The following is a 21,493-nucleotide window of genomic DNA, read 5'->3' as shown; positions in this document are numbered from 1 at the left end:
TTGCATGAATTCCAGAGTATGACCTCTGGTCACTACATCTAGTACCCATCTGTCCGATGTTCTAGCCTTCCACTTGGGGAAATAAGAATTGATGCGACCTCCGACCTTCAATATTGATTGGGGAGGTGTTGAGATTATCCGCTGGTCATTGCTTTCTGCCTGTATCTCTTCCTCGGGCAGCTCCTCTTCCTCTAGCCGGATGTTTGTAAGCTGCGGCTGGTGGTAATCGATAATGCTGCTGTTGTTGATGGTGCTGATGTCCTGGTCCTGTGGAGGAAGATGGATATTGTGACCTGTATTGTTGGTATCCACCTCGAAAGGAGTAATTACCTCTACCCCTTGCTCCACGAAAAGGTAGTTTTTTATACTGCAGGGTACCTAGGGATTTAGCTGTATCGGTATCCGTCTTGATAGCCTGCAGCATGTCGTCGACATGTTTGCCAAACAAACTCTCTCCATCGAAGGGCATGTCGAGAACACGAGTCTGGACTTCTGGTCTGAATGAAGTAGCTTTAAGCCACCCTTGTCTGCGCAGGACTGCTGCTCCAGCTAATTGTCGAAAGCCAGTGAGGGAAATATCTATTGCACTGTCTATTATCTCTGCGGAGACCCTTTCTCCCTCCTGCAAGACCTTTTTAGCTTCCACCTTGAGATCTTCTGGCAGTGAATCTACAAAAGCGGACATGTCTGCCCACATCTGGCGATCGTACCTTCCCAGGATGGCGAGGGAATTGGCCGCCTTGACCGTTACTGCAGCAACCGAGGAGAATTTCTTACCGATATTGTCCAGTCTCCTTCCCTCTTTGTCTGGGGGAGACGCAATAGGCGTAGAGGGGTTTTTGGATCGTCGTTGAGCCACCTGTGATATAACCGAGTCAGGTTTCGGCTGTGAGACTAAACAGGCCGGAGAATCATCTGGGGCCTTGTATTTTTTCTCTAGCCTTGGCATTTGTGAAGGCACTGTTGCCGGGTTTTTCATTGCCTTCAAACCCTCCTGCCATAAGAAATCCACAATCGGTATGGCTCTTACAGATCTCTTTGATGGCTCTTTAAAGTCATACAAAAAACACTCAGTTTCATGGGAAACAATTGCCAGGCCAAAACGTTTCGCCGCTCTCTCTATGATATTATGGAAACCTCCTATGTCTTCTGGAGGAGAATCCACTGGAGCTGCTGGAGGTGGAGATGGTGTGGGAACGAGATAATCGTCCCATTCACTAGCCGCTGAATCTGCTAGCTCGCCCTCTTCCCTTTCGTCGTCCGACGAGAGGTAAGCTTCCGGAGCTTGGCTAGTTACAGGTCTACTAGCCTGTGGCTTTTCGGAAATATTAGTAGTTTGAGCTTGCTGGTAACTTTGAGGTCTAGGTGGCGTGGACTGAGTTGACGGTGGGAACCTTTTATAGTAGTCCTTCAACATATGTTGTAAATCTGTCACTAATGTGCTAGGCATAGCTAGTGGCGATGGTTGGTTTGCCTGTGGATAAGATGTTGAAGCATAACTATGCTGGTAATGTTGATCCTCTTCTTCATCAAACTCTTGACATTTGACATTTAGTTGGGACGGGCTACTAGCTGCCCCAAACATTCCTTGATCCTCATCATCATCATCGTCTAAAAGATGTTGCGGTGGGTATGGCAGCACTTTACTTGGTGATGTATGCATCGGCAAAATGTCAGATGGCTTGTCCCCTATATTAATAAGGGAAAGGGGTAAGAATCTGGTGGAGTCCTCATGATGGTATGAGGAATGATCTGGTGAAATGTCCAAAGGTTTGTAAACTGTTAATGCTGTGGTGATCGTCGGTTCCCTCGTCGACGGTTCCCTCGTCGACGGTTCCCTCGTCGACGGTTCCCTCGTCGACGGTTCCCTCGTCGATGGTACTGTCGTCAACGGGTCTCTCGTCGACGCTTCCGTCCATGACTGCGTCTTTGTCAATGGGTCCTTAGTCGACGGTCCCTTCGTCGACTGGTATTTTACCGACGACGGTCGCTTCGCCGACGTATCTTGCGTAGATGGGAGTGCCCTGGATGATTTGTGAACCCAGGAGGCCTCCGCTGTCGACGCTGTGGTTGCCGACGAAGCTCTTTTGAAGATTTTTGCAGTAATAATCGTCGATGACAACGGCGACGACGTCATAATCATCGGTGAGGATGGTGTTGTGAACGTCGACGATACCGTGGTCGCTGTTACCGTCGACACTGTCGTCGACGGGGCGGTCGTCGACGGTTGGTTTTTCACCGAAAGGAGTTTTTCTGGCTCTTTTTGTGGTGACAGAGACAGGGATGGTTTCTTTGAGGTGCTTTTCCGGTGTAACGGCGTAGTAGGTTCTGAATGAACCTTTTTTGGTCCATGTTTAACTGCCTCTTCAGTTAAGACTTGTTTTGTCTTTTTGTGCATTTTTCTTGGTGGTTCATCCGCACCTCTATCTCTCTCACCTGTTCTTTTCTGAGGGCGAGAAGTTTGTGGTGACTCTTCGCTGTCTGATGAAGGATGCTCTAAGGCTTTCTGTTTTTGCAGCCATAAGAGAAGTCTACCCTCTCGGTCTTTGAGGGTTTTTTGACTAAAGGTGCGACAGATTTTGCAGTCTCTCACCTTATGGTCTGGATGAAGGCAGTAAATACACTTCTTGTGGGGGTCATCAATATGTAGTCTCTTCTTCCCACAGTTGTCACAGTCTCTGAACAGACCCTTCTTTGCCTTTTCAGACATAGTAAAGTTGTAACTAGTTTCCTGAGAGAAAAAACAATCTTCAGTCAGAAAATAGGAAAAAAACTGAGCAGAGCTCAGGGAGACTCACTTCACACGACGTGCGGTAGAAAATCTGAGGGAATTCAGCCTCTGTTGGGAGTGTTTGGGAGGGGTGGAATCCTGATTGGTTGATACTCAAGTTTGGGTCTTTTCACAAAACAAAGTGGATAGACTGTAAAATACCCTATGAGGCCTACTAGGGCCTACTGGTTTTACTTTTACTGACTTACTGCTTTTTATATATTTAAGTTTACCGTGAGGCTCCCACCTCGACGACGGGGATGATTCAAGCATGTGAATCTATGAAAGATCCAATACTGGAGAAGTGTAGATTGTCTTAAGGGCTGCAAGGGAGGGATGTGGGGAGGGGCCTCCTGGAAGAGTGGGCAATGCCTCCTTTATACAATCTGTCATGTCAGTCCAGTCCTGCAGAAAGTAATACACCTGTCCCCCTATAGACCCTACATGCTCCAACAAGGATTAACAAGAGCTGCTTCCATTGCGATGCAGAGCAAGAGGAGACTGCCTGTTTGATGCCATGACCTTTGCTCTTTCCCCAGCCTCTGCTTTGTTTGAAAAGAGTTGAGGTTGCTCCTGGGGTTGTATATGATGCAGGCAAAAAATGAAATCCACGTGAGAAGCCACAAAACAATCTGGTTTTGGCAGAAGTCTTTTTGAGAGGGCTGCAAAAAACAATCTCTAAACCTGCTTGCCTTTAACCTTCCTAAAGCAGAGTGTGCCTTGTCCACAAACAATTTAGAAATCCATAAGGTTTGCCTGGACATCGTTAGAAAATCCTGGTGTGTTCTCAAAGGGCCACTTAAGAACCCATAACCCTTGCTACATAGCTGGCAGTGCCCGGACTGGCCTTAATGCACTTAGATCCTTCAGACAGCCCTACAACACCTTGGAAAACTGCTCCTTGAGATGAACTGATGAACGAGAAAGAGCTATATGGACCATAGCTAGCTATTTGGAGCATGTCCCACAAAGTGTGCAAGCATCTCACCATCTGTCATTCAAAAGCTTTTCAGCTAAATACCTGGATTTGAGTTTTATTATTATTCTTTTTACTTTTTATTAAAACATCACTCAGCCTATAGTAAGAGCAGGAATGATATGGATGCGAACATTCAGTATACATTTCAGTTAAAGCAGCAAATAACAAAAGTAAAATATGGTTATAAGCTTGAAACGGCGTCTTTATGGCCAATGACATTTTGTAGGTCACAGAGTAGCAGACAACCGAGGGACAGTGCTGAGCCTTCTTACCCCGGCTTTACTCCCCTTCCGCCCTCCCCCCACCCCACACTTTTCAGGCAGCCCCTGCTTTGGACTCCCAGTCTTCTATCTATGGGGGTGGGGGGGTTGCACAATATGTTTAGATACCCCCGCTGAAACCACCAGGTAGATCTTCTAAGATTTTAGCCAGGTCACCTCCCCTGTTATAGTCAAAAGGAGCCATTTTGCATCAAAACTCTATGGGAACCTCTATGGCTACTACTCGAGACATTCTCAGAACCACTTCCCCCAATACAGTTGTATGATCGGGAACTCTAAACGATGTGGAAGAGTGTGCCTTCTGGTTCTCATCCCCTGGCTTTGAGTTTTAGATTCCAAATCCGCCAAGAGAGTTGGAAACCTGCCAGAAACTTGTTTTGGACTGCAAGGAGTCAGGACTACCAAGATCTTAGGGGATTGGGTGGACTGAAGAGTTCACTTGAGCAGGCCTGTACCTCCTTGCCACAAATATCAAGCACTTGTACCTCTTTGGCCTCCCTTTGCACTCATTCAACCTGTTTCCAGCACATTCAATACCATTATTGATGCAAACCCCACACTCTCACTGCGGTCTGATGATATAATGAAAATTAGATTTTAAAAAAAAAAATCCACAAATTTGCCCAATTTTTTTGTTGCAATTCTCGAAAGTAAAATCTAAGTCCTGGTACGCCAGCCAAAGAAATGGTGCCCTGAAAGTCCAGCAATACCAAATACTTGTGGGGTTTCCTATGAAATGTAATCTTCATAATCAACTATTTCATATTCGTGTAGATCATTCTGATGACAGATATCGAACTCAGGACAAAAAAAAAAAAAAACAAGTATAAAACCTTTCATATCCAATTCTATGGATTTTCACAGGCGATAAACTAGGTTCAGTGCATTTTGATTATTTGGAAAGCAGTTGCAAAGGAAAAAACTTATTTAGGGCTCATACATCTTAGTCACAAATATCACCCATGGGCTGTATGGAAACAATTTGGATATTTACACATCCTAAGATTTCCATCACCCTGAATGACTGGCAGGAGATCACACTAAACATGACATTTGCCATTTTATTTTACTTTTTTTTTTTTTTACAATTCTCAAGTCTACCTTGCACAGGAACACATCCTTGCCAAGGCTTATCTTGTGGCATATCTTCATGTAAGCCACCCACTAGTACCTAAAATTATTCGAGTCCTCAGATACCTGCACAAGTTTCCTAACATACCATAATTGCCCTAAAGTCTCTGTCTAGTTTCTCTCAACAACTGCTGGCACCTCTATGTAATCTTCACCGACATGTTCCGAACATTCGAAGTCCTTTAAGGATTGCTCTTGTGGGTTGGTGGAGAGAGTTGGGGGTGGTGGTGGTGGTGATACTTAACGTGCTCCCAAATTTACAACACAAGTCTATTTTGCTGCGTCTTTTCCACCTTAGTGACCCTGCAAATCACATCTCCACAGAGTACCAACTATCTTCTGGAAGATCAATGACACCCTCTACTCCCTTAAGGAGCGCACACTCACCTGTTCCTCATAAATCTTCTCTCTGCGATTTGCTACTTCATTGCGGATGATGGTGCCGATGTACTCAATGACCATGGTGTGCTTTTCTATGTCCTTGGAGGCGTACAGACCCAGCCCCTGGATCCGCGAACGAGCTAGGTATACGTTGTTCTTCCATTCAGTCTTCAGTCGTCGATACTGTGAGGACTTGGAGTGCACAAACTGCTTGCTGTAAGGAGTGTTGGTCTCACCAGTGAAGGTACTCTGGTATGCTTTGGACATGCTGGTACTGTTTAGAGTGTGAGGCCTGCAGAAGCAGAGGCAACCATTTAAAAAAACTGAAATAGCAACAGTAAGAGAAGAGTGGTGTGTTAAGCAAAGGTAGGAATTGAGTACACAGTGGGGATCATTGGGCTAGTAGGTGTAGTGCAACTCCAATCAAAAGCAACAGAAATTCTGAGAATGGAACGCAGCAGCCGGAGAGATTAGAGTATAGACTAGAGCAGAGATTGCTATGCAACATCTGAGGAAAGCAGGGACAAGTACAATACAGCTGAGGAGGGCAGAACAATGTAGGCATCGTCCAAGGATAGGCAGAACAAAGTACATTAACAGATGAGAAAAAAGGAAATTTATATCTACATCACAACATACTGCTGTCAACTCCACAAACAACTATCTGCCTTTGTGAAAGATCCCAGTACACCTTTATAGAAATACACTTATCCTCATCTGAAAAAATAGGTTCTTAAAATAAAAATCAGAATAAAAAATCTAGCTGAGAAAGCAACTCTGTTAACCTTTCGAATCACCACCTTCAATAAGTGGGGAAAATAAGAAAATACAATATCAACAGAAGACTTCCAGCAAAAGAAATGGATTACGCCAATTTAAGGCAGACAAGATTACCAGAGCTGATGAATAAGTGGAAGTCACAGAACGCTCTAAATAATTTTTGCGTTCTGCTGAAAAGGGGGTGCTGGAACCTTGGGTCATTTTCTTCTAGTTTTGAAACAATGGTCTGTTAAAGCAGTGTAATAAGTTTTGCACAGTTTACATACAATTTGTGCATGTATGGTCCTTTTTTAGGTCTTGCCTATACACAGCATCAGCTGGCTGTGGTTGACAAACTATGTACAATAACAATAGTTCCAAAGGATCAACCAAATTCCTTGCCATTGGCTGACTTCTTTAATGGCTTGCCTTCCGCCTTCTTAACTTTCTCTCTTCTCTGGAGCATACCTTCTGTATCATCCTTTTGACTGAAGGACTTGTAGCACTAAACCAGGGCTTCCCAAAATTTTAGAGCCACAACCAAATTTTTAGAACTACAAACTTTCACAACCCATCTAGCTTTAATTGACATAAGGAGGGAGCCATTTTCTAAGTCAATAACAGCAACTGTTTGTGATCATTATGACCCTGACCACACCCTTCGATACTGGACTGTGGCCAAAAGAATAAGTTACTTACCTTCAGTAACACTTTTTCTGGTGGATACAGTATCTACCTGTGGATTCCTCACCTTTTGAATATTTCCAATGTGCCAGCATCCAACGGAAATCTTTTCTATCTCTCCACGTCGACGAGGACGTCATAATGAAATGGCTCCGCATACGACTTCGGACGTCATCGGAGCCATAACAAGTCCTTGCTGGCATGCTGACGTGTTTCACTCACTCACTTTTTTTTTTTTTTTTTTTAACTGTGCCTTCGAGGCGAATGGGGGAACACCATCACAAGCACAATATGTGTGAACTCCATACAATAAAACATGGAAAATGTCACTTACCCAGTGTACATCTGTTTGTGGCATGATAAGCTGCAGATTCACATGCTGTGCACTGTTCCTGCCATCTAGTGTTGGGCTCGGAGTGTTACAAGTTGTTTTTCTTCTAAGAAGTCTTTTCGAGTCACGGGACCGAGTGACTCCTCCCCTTCAGCTCCATTACGTATGGGCGTCGACTCCATCTTAGATTGTTTTCCCCTCAAAGGGTGAGGTAGGAGGTGGTAAAGTAAGGATACTAGTGGTGCCCATGCAATGTAGTAGAAATGTATGTACATAGTGTGTAGTAAAAGAATATTTATTTACATATTTACAATTTTCATGCAACTAAAACGGCCACAGGCTTCCGGGGAGGTCGCATGTGAATCTGCAGCGTATCATGCCACGAACAGATGTACACTGGGTAAGTGACATTTTCTGTTCGATGGCTGTGCATAGACTACAAAGCACTAATCTCCCCAAAAGCGGTGGTCAGCCTGTAGGAGTTGAAGTTGTCTGAAATAATGTTCTTAATACAGCCTGTCCTACTGTGGCTTGTTGTGTTGCTAACACATCTACACAGTAATGCTTAGTGAATGTATGGGGCGTAGACCAGGTGGCTGCCTTACAAATTTCTGTCATTGGTAGATTACCAAGAAAAGCCATTGTGGCTCCTTCCTTTCTAGTGGAGTGTGCCCTTGGTGTAATAGGTAATTCTCTTTTAGCTTTAAGGAAACAGGTTTGAATGCATTTAACTATCCATCTGGCAATGCCTTGTTTGGATATAGGGTTACCTGCATGAGGTTTTTGGAAAGCTACGAACAATTGTTTAGTTTTACGAATTTTTTTTGTTCTGTCAATGTAATACATTAGCGCTCTTTTAATGTCTAATGTATGCAATACCCTTTCAGCTACTGAGTCTGGTTGTGGAAAGAAGCCTGGGAGTTCCACAGTTTGGTTTAGATGGAATGGTGATATGACTTTTGGTAAAATGTTTGGATTTGTACGGAGAACCACTTTATGTTTATGTATTTGTATAAAGGGTTCTTGAATAGTAAACGCCTGTATCTCACTAACTCTTCGAAGTGATGTGATGGCTATTAGAAAGGCTACTTTCCAAGTTAGAAATTGAATTTGACAAGAATGCCTGGGTTCAAATGGTGGGCCCATGATTCGTGTTAATACAATATTAATATTCTACGAAGGTACAGTTGGTGTCCTTGGGGGTATGATTCTTTTTAGTCCTTCCATAAAGGCTTTAATAACTGGGATTCTAAAAAGCGATTTTGTATGTTTAATCTGCAGATAAGAAGGTATTGCAGTGAGATGGATTTTAATGGAAGAAAAAGCTAGATTTGACTTTTGTAAGTGTAGTAAATAACTTACAATGTTTTGTATGGAGGCTTCTAGTGGCATAATTTGATTAGCCTGGCAGTAGCAAACAAATCTTTTCCATTTGTTCTCGTAACAATGTCTTCTTGTGGGTTTTCTTGCTTGTTTAATGACCTCTATACACTCTTTTGAAAGGTTTAAATATCTGAATTCTAAGACTTCAGGAGTCAGATTGCTAGGTTGAGCAATGCTTGATTCGGGTGTCTGATCTGTTGTTTGTGTTGGGTCAACAGATCCGGTCTGTTTGGTAGTCTGATGTGGGGTACTACTGATAAGTCCAACAGTGTGGTGTACCATGGTTGGGGAGCCCACGTTGGTGCTATAAGTATTAGTTTGAGTTTGTTTTGACTCAGTTTGTTGACCAGATAAGGAATGAGTGGGAGACGGGGAAAAACGTATGCAAATATCCCTGACTAGCTGATCCCTAGAGCATTGCCCTTGGACTGAGGGTGTGGGTACCTGGACGCAAAGTTTTGGCATTTTGCGTTTTCTTTTGTGGCAAATAGATCTAGGTTTGATGTCCCCCAGCGGTAGAAGTGGTCCTGTAGAATCTGGGGATGTATTTCCCATTCGTGAGTTTGCTGTTGATCTCGACTGAGAACGTCGGCTAATTGATTTTGAATGCCTGGTATATATTGTGCTATCAGGCGAATGTTGTTGTGAATTGCCAAACGCCAACATTTTTGTGCTAAGAGACACAGCTGTGACTAGTGTGTCCCCCCCTTGTTTGTTTAGATAATACATTGTCATATTGTCTGTCTTGACAAGAATGTGTTTGTGGGCTAGCAGTGGTTGATCTGCTTTTAATGCTAGAAATACCGCTAGCAGTTTCAAGTGATTTATGTGAAGTAGTTTTTGTTGATTGTCCCATTGACCTTGTATGCTGTGATTGTTGAGGTGTGCTCCCCACCCAACCATGGAAGTGTCTGTTGTGATAATGGCGTGAGGCACTGGGTCTTGAAAAGGCCGCCCTTTGTTTAAATTTACAGGGTTCCACCATTGAAGCGAAGAGTGTGTTTGGCGGTCTATCAACACTACATCTTGGAGTTGACCCTGTGCCTGCGTCCATTGTTTTGCTAGGCACTGCTGTAAGGGCCGAATGTGTAGTCTTGCGTTTGGGACAATAGCTATGCGTGAGGACATCATGCCTAGTAGTTTCATTACGAACCTTACCGTGTAGTGTTGGTTTGGTTGTATGCTTGATCTTACATTTTGGAACAACTGAACTCTTTGTGGACTTGGAGTGGCAATTGCTTTTTATGTGTTGAGTGTTGCTCCCAAGTATTGTTGTATTTGGGATGGTTGTAGATGTGATTTTTGGTAATTTATAGAAAACCCTAGTTTGTGTAGAGTATCTATGACGTATTGTGTTTGAAATTGACATTGTTGCTGAGTGTTGGCTTTTATTAGCCAATCGTCCAAATATGGGAATACGTGCATGTGCTGTCTCCTTATATGAGCTGCTACTACGGCTAGGCATTTTGTAAATACTCTGGGGGCTGTTATTCCGAACGGTAGCACTTTGAATTGATAATGTTTGCCTTGTATTACAAACCTTAGGTATTTCCTGTGAGATGGATGTATGGGTATATGGAAATATGCATCCTTGAGATCCAGTGTTGTCATGTATTCCCCTTTTTTTTAGTAAGGGAACTACGTCCTGAAGTGTTACTATGTGGAAATGATCTGATTTGATGAAGAGATTCAGTGTTCTGAGATCTAAGATAGGCCTTAATGTTTTGTCCTTTTTTGGAATAAGGAAATACAGGGAGTAAACGCCTGTTCCCTTTTGGTGATAGGGTACTAGCTCTATGGCTTGTTTCTGTAGCAGTGCTTGGACCTCTATATGCAATAGGTCCAAGTGTTGTGGAGACAATCTGTGCGGTTTTGGTGGAAAATCTGGAGAGGATGTTGTGAATTCTATGCAATAACCATGTTGGATAATTGATAGGACCCACGTGTGTGTGGTAATGTGTCCAATTGTGGTAGTATTTGGTTAGCCTCCCCTCCACTGGTGACAAGTGTTGGGGTAGTGTGACATTGAAGTCACTGTTTGCTAGGGCTTGGTTTGGCGGGCTGGAATTTCCCTCTTCCTCTTGGGAATTGTCCTCTATAGGAACCACAACCCCCCCCCCCCTTTTGGTATTGTGACTGGTAGGTGGGTTTTGTTTGGGAGGTGGATGGTTCAGATGTCTGTTGCGGAAACCTCCCTCTAAATTGTGGTTTCCTAAACGTGCCTCTGAATTGTGGGGAGTAGAGCGCGCCCATGGCTTTAGCAGTGTCTGTCTTTTTTCATCTTCTCAATCGCTGTATCGATTTCCGGCCCAAACAACTGATGTTGGTTAAACGGCATATTTAGTACCGCTTGTTGTATTTCTGGTTTGAATCCAGAACTTCGCAGCCATGCATGCCTTCGAATGGTTACAGCCGTGTTGACAGTTCGTGCTGCTGTATCTGCAGAGTCTAATGCAGACCTTATCTGATTGTTTGATATGGCCTGTCCCTCTTCAACTACTTGCTGGGCACGTTTTTGGTGCTCCTTGGGCAAGTGCTGCATAATGTCTTGCATCTCGTCCCAGTGTGCCCTGTCGTAGCGTGCAAGTAGGGCTTGCGAATTTGCAATTTGCCATTGATTGGCTGCTTGTGATGCCACTCTCTTGCCTGCTGCGTCAAACTTTCGACTCTGTCAGGTGGTGGGGCATCCCCTGATGATTGTGAGTTCGCCCTTTTTCTTGCAGCCCCCACAACCACTGAGTCCGGGGTGAGCTGTTGCGTTATAAACACTAGGTCTGTCGGGGGTGGTTTATATTTCTTTTCGACCCTCTGCGTGATATCTCTTCTCTTTACAGGCTCTTGAAAGACCTGTTGTGCGTGCTTGAGCATGCCTGGTAGCATTGGCAGGCTTTGATAGGATGCGTGGGTGGATGCCAGAGTGTTGAAAAGGAAGTCATCCTCCACTGGTTCAGAGTGCATTGTTACGTTGTGGAACGTAGCTGCCCTGGCTAGTACTTGCGTATATGCTGTACTGTCCTCTGGTGGTGAAGGCTTGGGTGGATAACACTCTGGGCTGTTGTCCGATATAGGTGGATCGTATAGATCCCATGCATCAGCATCATCTTGGGTCATCCCAGTATGTGTGGGTGACTGGGTTATCGGTGTACCCACTGGTGACAAGTGTGGTGATTGCAGTGGGGATGGTTGTGGTGATACCTGTGGTGGTGGTAACTTGTCTCTAACCACTTTGGCTTTTGGTTGCATTTCTGATTCTTGAAAGGCTAGTTTTCTTTTAGATTTGAGTGGAGGGAGGGTCTGTATCTTCCCTGTATCCTTCTGGATTTGTAACCTTTGTTGGGTTTGTTCAGGTTCTTCTACATCCAGATCTTGCTCAAATCTATGCCTTTTTTTTTTTGAGTTGCAATGACAGCCCTTGCTCCTCAGTGTATGATGATCGTTTCGGCTCCGAAGCCGTTTTTTTCGGTACCGAAATTCCTAATCTAATTGTCTTTTTCGGTTCCAAGGAGCTCTTTCGGGGCTTGCTTGATTCAACAACTCAATGCCAAAAAATGTCGGTGCCGGAATCTCGACCGGAGTCGGAAATCTTCGACAACTCTTTGGCCTTTTTAGGTGCCGATGTAATCTGGTCACCTTCCCTTCTGTGGGTTGAGCCATGGCCTGCTGGCGGTGGCGTCCCCGTGGCCTTGAATTTTTTGGTGTGACCCTGGGTTTTGGACTGGGCAGGTTTACTCACAGTTTGTTGCACCGTTGAGGGTCGTTCACCTTCGGATTCATCCGAGTCTGTTTCTTGGATGGAAATTCTTGAAAAGGTGTCACCACTTTGGGAAGGAAGAAAGCCCTGGTACGAAGCACCATCTTGTGTGGATGGATAGCCAGAAATGGTGGCTTTGAAGAGAGACAGCTTGGAGCTCGCTCACTCTGCAAGCAGAGGTGATGGCAATTGAGAAGGCAGTTTTAAGTTCAAGAGCCGCAGGGGTCAGTTGTGGAGCGGCTCGAAAGGAGCACACAGGAGATATGCGAGGACCAGGTTCAAATTCCACTGAGGCATTATGAAAGGGATAGGAGGGAACATATGGGTGAGTCGTTTAAGAAATCTCCCAACAATGAAAGATTTGAACAGAGACAGTTGGTCTGGCAGCTCTAAAAAGGCAGAGATGGCAGACAAATAACCCTTGAGGGTGCCCAGAGCCGAGCCCTGCTGGGCAAGAGAAAGAATGAAGAGGAGAACCCCAGAGAGAGGTGCAGAAAGGGGAACAGACTTGTTGATACCCCATGCCACAAATTTGTTCCAACGACAGGTGAATACCGTTTTGGTGGAGGGACGTCTGGCTACCAAGATAACATCACAGACTTCAGGCATAAGGTTGAAAGCTGTCAACTGCCGCCACTCAAACTTCACGCAAGGAGGTGGAGACTGGACAAGTTGGGTGAAGGACTGTCCCCCTGCTACTGTGACAAAAGATCCTCCTGCAGGGGCAACCTGATCGAGAGATTGATGGCCATGCTCAACAGCTCGGGATACCAGACTCTTCGTGCCCAGTCCAGAGCCACCAGGATTACTTGGGCCCAGTTGGGCCTGATCTTCTTCAGAACTCTGTGCAGAAGTGGTATTGGTGGGAAGTTGTAAAAGAGGCCTGAGATCCACTAGTGACAAACAGCGTCGTCGAGCACGTGCAATCTTGGAAACTCCAACATGCAAAACAGCCAAAATTGTGTGTTCTCTGCTAAGGCAAGCAGATCTAACCAAGGTTCTCCCCACTCCTGTCAGAGACCTTGCACCACCTTCGTTTAGAGACCCCATTTGTGATTGACTATGCATTGACAGCTGAGTTAGTCTGCTCTGGCGTTCAGGGAGCCGCCAGATGTTGAACCACCAGAGAAATGCCCTGGCGTTCCAGCCATGTCCAGAGGCGAAGAGCCTCTTGACAGAGGGACCACAACCCCACTCCACCCTGCTTGTTGCAGTGTCACATGGCAGTAGTGTCGTCGGTGAACACCCACACCACTTTCCCTTTGAGAGAGGGAAGGAATGCTTGCAATGCAAGTCAGACCGCCCAGAGCTTCAAAAGGTTGATGTGGAGCCCAGACTCCAACCAAGACCAGAGTCCTCTGATCTCCGCCTCTCCCATGTGGCCGCCCTATCCCAGGAGTGATGCATCTGTCACTACTTTGAGATCTGTTTAAGGAAGGGCGAGAGAGATCTGCCGTTGACCTAATCTGGATTTGATAGCCACCACTGCAGATCTAGAGCAGTCCACTCCGAGATTTAGACCGTGTTGGAGAGATTACCTTGATGCTGCGCCCACTGGAACTTTAGAGCCTGAATATGGCATCTTTCACCAGCAGGATGCAGGAGGCCATGAGGCCCAGCAGCCTCATTTATTCTCATTGAAATCCAGGATAGAGGCTGAAACATCAGGATCATAGCCCGAATATCCTGGACTCGCTTTTCGGGAGGAGAAACCCGAAACTGCACTGCGTCCAGAACAGCTCTGATGAAAAGGAGCGTCTGAGAGGGAGTCAAGTGTGACTCTGGCACGTTTAGAGTGAACCCCAGCAAATGCAGGAGATTCGCCATAGTCTGGAGGTGGGAGACGACAGCCGGGGGCAAGTCCGCCTTCAACAGCCAGTTGTCAAGGTAGGGGAAGACTGAAACCTCTAACCTGTGCAAATGAGCTGCAACCACTACCATCACTTTCGTGAACACCTAAGGGTCATTGGTAAGACCGAATGGGAGCTCAGTGAACTGAAAGTGCTTGTGACCTACCACGAATTGCAAGTAATGTCTGTGGGCCGGCAGGACGGGAATAAGGAAATAGGTGTGCTGCAAGTCCAACGCTACCATTGAGTCTCCAGGGTAGACCGAACCTGAGCTAGAGTTAGCATTTTTAACTTTACTTTCTTGAGGAAGAGATTGAGGGACCAGAGATAGAGGATATAGCAAAGGCCTTTGTTCTTTTTGGGCACCAGAAAGAAGCGGAAATAACAACCAAATTCGCTACTTCTGGCGCAGGGGCCCTTCTCTATGGCACCCTTGGCCAAGAGAGATGTGACTTTCTCGTGGAGCGGTGGCAAATGATTCTCAGACTGATGATTGTATAATGGTGGCATGGTCAGAGGGGAAGTCTAGAAGGGGAGGGAGTATCCCCTTCGGACAATTTGCAAAACCCACCTGTCCATGGTGATGAATCCCCAGTGGGGCAGGTGATGGCGAATCCAGCTGCCAACTGGCCCAAAATGATCCAACGGACTAGGAAGGCTTGAAAGGCAGTGGAGGAGGTGGACTGGGTGACCGCTGGCTCCCTGATCCACAAGCATGTAGGATCCCGTGACCACGCAGAGGCTAAGTATGTACAGGTAGGCTGGAAATAAAACTGGCTTCCGTAGCCTCAAAAGGGGCGAAAAGCAGACTGTGGGGGGGCATGGAACCACTACGAGGCCAAGAGACCGAGCTGTAGTCTGGGAGTCCTTAAAGCGCTTGAGAGCCAAGTCCGCTTTGTCTCCGAAGAAGTGGGTGCCATCAAAGGGCATGTCCATCAAAGACTGCTGCACATCCCCTAAAAAAACCCAGACTTCCTCAACCAGGCGTGGCGCCTCAAGGCCACTGCCGATGCAACCCGATCTACCTAGTGAGTCTGTTGCATCCAGTTCACAATTAATCATTATGTTTGCTGCATCTCTCCCGTCTGTAACAGCTTGGGAGAGACCCGCCCAGACCTCTTCCGGTACTTGAGGCAGCACTTGTGCAACTGTATCCCAGAGAGAGTAGGAGTATCTGCCCAAAAGGCATGCGGTGTTCATGGACCGCAGCGCTAGACTGGAGAAAGAAAAAACGTTCTTACCAAAGTTATCCAGACTTTTTGATTCTCTATCCGGGAGAGCAGAAGGGAATGTGCCAGATGATGAAGAAGCCTAGATCACAAGGCTCTCAGACAGAGGATGTTGGAGCAGGAATTTTTGGGTCAGTTGGCGCAGGTCGATGGCAGCTGGCAACCATCCTATTCACAGGAGCCCATGTGCTAGGTTTGGACCAGGTACTCAGTAGGACGTCTGTAAGGGCTTCATTAAAGGGAAGGAGGGGTTCTGAACTGGAAGCCCCAGACTGAAGCACCTCAGTAAGGAGGTTAGTCCTGACCTCCACAAAAGAAAGCTCGAGGTCCAAAACCTCAGCAACCCTTCTTACCACCATGGATAATGAAGCTCCCTCTTCCATAGCCACGGTAGGGGGAGAAAGCGTGCCAGCACCAGGAGAGGTATCTAGACAACTAGTGAAGCCCAAATCCTGAACCCACTCAATGTCAGGGTCACGCTGGTATTCTAAAGAGTCCTGTCCTCTACACTATCCCGGTATCCATACCTATAAAAAGAAGGGTCTGGATATGTCTTGGGTCCAGTAGAGCCCATGGAAAATGGAATCTGGGTTGCCGGCGCTGTTCTGGCTCGTCGGGGATAAGTATAGGATTGACATTGATTGCAGGCCCAACCGTCGTCGGGAGCGTCAACATCCGTCCGAACACTGGAACACTGGGGAAAATCACGTTAGCACGACAGGCGATGGGACATATTCAAGAACAGATCCAGGAGGTGCCTCTCCTCCCCCCCAGGACCACCCTCAGCCGCCACCCCCAACCCCTCAAAATCCGGGGATCAAGCCGCAAACGTGGACCCTAAAGGGACCCTCCCTGACTCTCCTGGGCCCGAAGACCGGTTAGTCTGCTCAAAGATGAGGCACATGGCCTCATAGAACTTTTAGCTAGGCAGGGGTGGTACCAGCACCCGGGAAATCGTGGTGGCACAGAGTTGACCTAGGCGCAGGCTCCAAAGGCACAGGCCAAGAGCACCAAAGCTCTTCCTGTGTCGCATCTTCTGAGCGACAGGGTGAAGTTGAAAAATGTTCAGCTTTCATCCTGTGACCCGATCACCCTGATGACTTCAACGAAGAGGTGTGGTACTGACTCCACAAGCGGTCTCCTGACCTTCCTCTCGAAGGAGACCAGGAGCGACACGGAGTGCAGGGCTACAATCACATTCAGGGAGCACTCTCAAAGCCTTCGGGTTCCTGGCCTGACACTCTGATCATGACTTCGGGTCACACTCCAGACACCAAAGGGAGAAGAGATGCAGATCCGTCACCGACATCAATTGGTGACAGGAGTCGCAGGGTTTAAAATCGGTCTTCCGGGATATCCCTTGACGCATCCAAAACTCGCCAAAAAGTTCTCCGGACTGTACGTAGGCTGGAATGGAAAGAAAAGAACTGACATCAGGGTGCTGGGGTGGCACCTATATACGACCGCGATGTCGTCATGGCGACCACGACGCCAACATCTGCGGATTCGACCAACACAATCTGACGGCACGCAGGGATACTGCTCAAAGAAAAATCTCCGAATTCAGTCGGACGCTTGGGGGAAATTCTAAGGTAAGGAATCTCCAACTAGAAGTCTCTATCAGAAAGTTAAATTAGGAGGAGTGCCCAACTTCATGCCAATCCCACCCCTACGGTGGACGAGCTTAAGTGGACACTGCTTTAAAAAATTTCTCCATCTGATTCAGAAGGGTTTAGGCCTCTAAGGTTAGGGTTATACCCACTTCCCAGAGGGAGTGGTCATAAGGGTGTAGACACCCCAAAGGTTGTCAGCCCATTTGGCTACCGCCTGGAACTCCTTGGAACGCCCCTAAATTGAGCACTGAAGTGGCACCCTGAACTTCAGAACTCAGGTTTCGACAACCTAAGAAGACCCAGACAAAGAAGAGTTGCACCCGCAAACAAGAGGCAGCTGACCTGGAACCAGCCCCTCCGGCCTGCCTGCTGACCTCAAAGGATCCTCAGATTTATTCTTGGAGTGTGTGCCTCATTTATTGCCTCTGTGAGTACAACAAATCCTTAGCATTAACCTCTGATAAGCCTAACTGCTCGCCCACACTAACACAAACAGAGCATTAGTTCTATCTACTTTAACTTCTACAATACAAATTGGGGATCCACTGGACTCTCTGCAGTGCACCTAATTTTAGTGCACTATATAGAGAGCAGATTCCTCGATGTCCTCTTGAGTATATATAAATGGGAGAACATTTGCCTTGGCTAAAAGTTGGAGCACACACCAATCTGTCATGATAGTCTACAAATTGAGTAGGAGATCCTTCTGTACTCTAGAGGCTGGTGCTAGAGTCAAAGTTGTTTTGAGGTGGTAGATTCAGCAAAAGATGGCATGAGACTGGGGCATATGCTGTTTGTGGTTTTAGTGTCCCTTAGGTTCACCCTCGTGGAAAAGGTACATTATAGTTGCTGAGAGCTCTGGACCAGTTGGAAAGGCTGCCATTTCAGTTCATGTTGACCCCTGGAATAGCACCAGAAAGAACAGTGGGCCAGATGTAGCAATATTGCAAATTGCGACTTGCAATTTGCGAGTCCATCCGACTCGCAAGTCGCAATTTGCAATGCAGTACGGTGTCTCAGACACCGACTGCGACTCGCTATGGGGTCGCAATGACCCACCTCATCAATATTCATGAGGTGGGTCTTAAATTGCGGCCCCATAGCGAGTATAGGCACTCGCAAACATGGAGGCCTGCTGTCGTCAGCAGACCTCCATGTTCGTGACTGCTTTCAATAAAGCAGTTTTTTTTTTTTTTTTAAAGTGTAGCCCGTTTTCCTTAAAGGAAAACGAGCTGCACTTAAAAAAAAAAACGAAACCTTTAGTTTCGGTATTTTTTCAGGGCAGGGAGTGGTCCCTTGGACCACTCCCTGCCCTGAAAAAATATTTTTTGGTCCAGTCACAAAGTGGAAGGGGTCCCATGGGGACCCCTTCCAATTTGCGAGTGGGTTACCATCCACTTGAAGTGGATGGTAACTGCGATACCATTTGCGACCGCGTACGCGGTCGCAAATGGTATTGCATACCACTCAGACTCGCAAATAGGAAGGGAACACCCCTTCCTATTTGCGAGTCTGAAATGCATATTGCGAGTCGGTACCGACTCGCAATATGCATTTCTGCATTGGGAAACGCGTTTAGCGAGTCGCAAACGGCAATTTTTGCAGTTTGCGACTCGCTAAACGTATCCTACATCTGGCCCAGTATTGTTAATGGAACTGTTGCACTGGGGAGGACCAGACAATGCTGTATGGCTTGACTATTCTTGAAGCGTTCCAGGAAAGAATCGCTTTCTCCCTGAAAAGCCACTGAAAGGCATGTTCATTAATGCAACTTCAATGCCTTATCTAGTCAGCAGGATCCAGGCTGCACTCCAGTATCTGTTTGGTACCTTCCAAAACATGGCTCACCAGATCAAACAAGTTACTTACGTTTGGTAACACCTTATATAGTAGAGACATATTGTAGTTGCATATTCCTTACCATAGAATTTCCCCAAGGTGTCAGTCTAGATAAGGAGATTATTCTCAAGCAATACCCCTGATTAAAGTCAGGTGGTCAGCTCCACTTCTATCGTGCGCACCGGACATCACGGTGCGAGTCCTAAATAGGCGCCGTCCCAGCATGCGGTCAGTTTCTTTTCGCAACTATCCATGCCAGAAGCACAGAGCCATGAAGAACACCGACCACTGGTGTGTCAGAACTAGGAAAAGGGAAGTACCTGTCCTTAGAAATCAGTTTGCAGAGCAGTGGGTCGGTAAGGAATCTACAACCAGAATAGGTCTCTACCAGATAATGCATTACTGAAGGTAAGTTACATGTTCATCTGGTAAAGACTTCTAGTTGTGGATTCCTTACCTTAGAATAGATAACCAAGCAATACCAGCCCCGGACTTGGGTCTGTGAACCAAGATCATACTAGGAAGTCCTGCAGGACCGAACAGGCAAAGTACCCGTCCCTTCGGACCGGACTGTCCAGGCAGTAGCATTTGGTGAACATGTGCAAGCATGCCTACGTTGCTACTTGACAGATGTCTAGGACTGGTAGAATGAGCGCACAAACCCTCTGAGGATTGCTTTTTAGCCAATGTGTAGCACATTTTAATGCACAGTGTAGGAAAGTACCCTCTTTTTCGTATGTTACCCCCACTTTTTGCCTGCCAGTGTGCTTTGACTGTGTTCACTGGGCTCCTGCTAACCAGGACTCTCCCCCAAATGTTGTTGCTTAGGATTTAGTACACCCCACAATTAACATACTGGTGCCCCCATATAAGTCCCTAGTATATGGTACTTAGGCACCTAGGGCATTGGGCACCAGGGGTTCCCCATGGGCTGCAGCACGTTGTGTGTCATCCATGGGAGCCCATGCAAAATGTGTTTGCAGGCCTGCTATTGTAGGCTGCGTGAAAAGGTGCATGCACCCATTCACTAAAGGTCACTGCAACAGGTCACTGAAAGTCACCCCTATGGCAGGCCCTGCTAGCATAGAGGGCAGGGTGCAGGTAACTGTGTGTGAGGGCACCCCTGCATAAGCAGAGGTGTCCCTACGAACTCCAGCGCCATTTCCCTGGACTTCGTAAGTCCTGAGAATGTTTATTATCTAACATGTCGGAATCATAGCCCAGTACTGTTGCCAGTATTGGTTGTATGACTCTCCATGCTCCATTGGAGCTCCTTAGAGGACCCCCAGCATTCTTCCTATCAGTCTTCTGGGGTGACAAGCAAGATTCCAGCAGGACTCCTTTTCATTGTTTATGTCATCTTCCGGCAACCAGGACTGCAACTGGACTCTCAAAGAACCGACAATCTGCAACTCCAGCGACGACTCCGCTCTGCAACATTTTGTCTCTTGCTCCTTCCAGCAACTGCAACATTTCCCTGGCTGTGCATTCCTTGAGGGTGACGAGTCTTCACAAGAAGCAAGAAGGAAGATGGAATCTCCCTTAGAGTGAAGAAGTTACTCCCCCTGCCGCTGCAGGCACCAATTGGAATGAGGACTGGTTGCGTGGATCCTTTCCACTGAAACTGCGTGGATCCTGCCTCACAGGCGGTGGTCTGTTGTGGTCCCCTTGGTCCTCTCTTACAGCTGTCCAACTCGGGAGACAGTAAGCCCTTACCTCCCCTTGCAGGACCTAACCCCCGTACACTAAGACTCTTGCAACTACAAAGGCTTGTTTGTTCCTCCTCCAAGAGATCTTCAGGCTCCGTGAAGCCCTGGCCTCCAGCACTCTTCCCTGCAAAGGACAGTCTCCTGCTTGCTACTCCAGCGACGTGGGACTCCCCTTCAGGCCCTACTAGCCTAGAGGGCAGGGTGCAAGTACTTGTGTACTAGCAAAGTTTCCCCCACGAACTCCAGCTCCATTTTCCTGGACTTCGTGAGTGCTGGGATGCTATTTTATGAGTGCACTGGACATAGGTCACTACCTAAGTCCAGCTACATAATGGTAAATCCGAACCTAGGCATGTTTGGTATCAAACATGTCGGAATCATACCTCAATACTGTTGCCAATATTGAAGGATGATTCCATGCACTCTGGGGGATCCTTAGAGGACCCCCAGCATTGCTCCTACCAGCCTACTAGGGTTTTCCAGGCAGCCCAAGCTGCTGCCACCTCTCAGACATGTTTCTGCCCCTCCTGCTGCTTGAACAGCTCAAGCCCAGGAAGGCAAAACAAAGGGTAACACCCTCTCCCTCTGGAAATAGTTGTTATGTGGCTTGGGAGGGATAGCTTCCCCAAGCCTCTGGTATGCTTTGAAAGGCACATTTGGTGCCTTCTCTTGTGCACAATCCAGTCTACACTAGTGACCACTCTCCTGTCTATCAACACACCAGGGGTGATGCCCAGAGCTCCTCCAGAAGGTCCCTGGGTTCTACGATCTTGAATCCAATGCTGACAGGGACCTCTGGGAGC

The 21,493-nt window shown here is 46.8% G+C and overlaps 1 protein-coding gene across 4 annotated transcripts in view; it reads right to left on the bottom strand.

Moving 5' to 3' along the window:
• Positions 1–21,493, bottom strand: part of KMT2D (lysine methyltransferase 2D) — a 1,162,185-nt gene that overhangs the window by 19,820 nt on the left and 1,120,872 nt on the right. For all 4 annotated transcript variants that reach the window (XM_069230486.1, XM_069230488.1, XM_069230487.1 and 1 more), the window contains one exon: positions 5,549–5,834. In XM_069230486.1, coding sequence (XP_069086587.1) covers positions 5,549–5,834 — 286 coding nt within the window. The remainder of the gene's footprint in view (positions 1–5,548; positions 5,835–21,493) is intronic.

This window comes from Pleurodeles waltl, chromosome 4_2, assembly GCF_031143425.1.
Source record: "Pleurodeles waltl isolate 20211129_DDA chromosome 4_2, aPleWal1.hap1.20221129, whole genome shotgun sequence".
Lineage (NCBI taxonomy): Eukaryota > Metazoa > Chordata > Amphibia > Caudata > Salamandridae > Pleurodeles > Pleurodeles waltl.
This window is presented reverse-complemented; position numbering and strand designations above follow the sequence as displayed.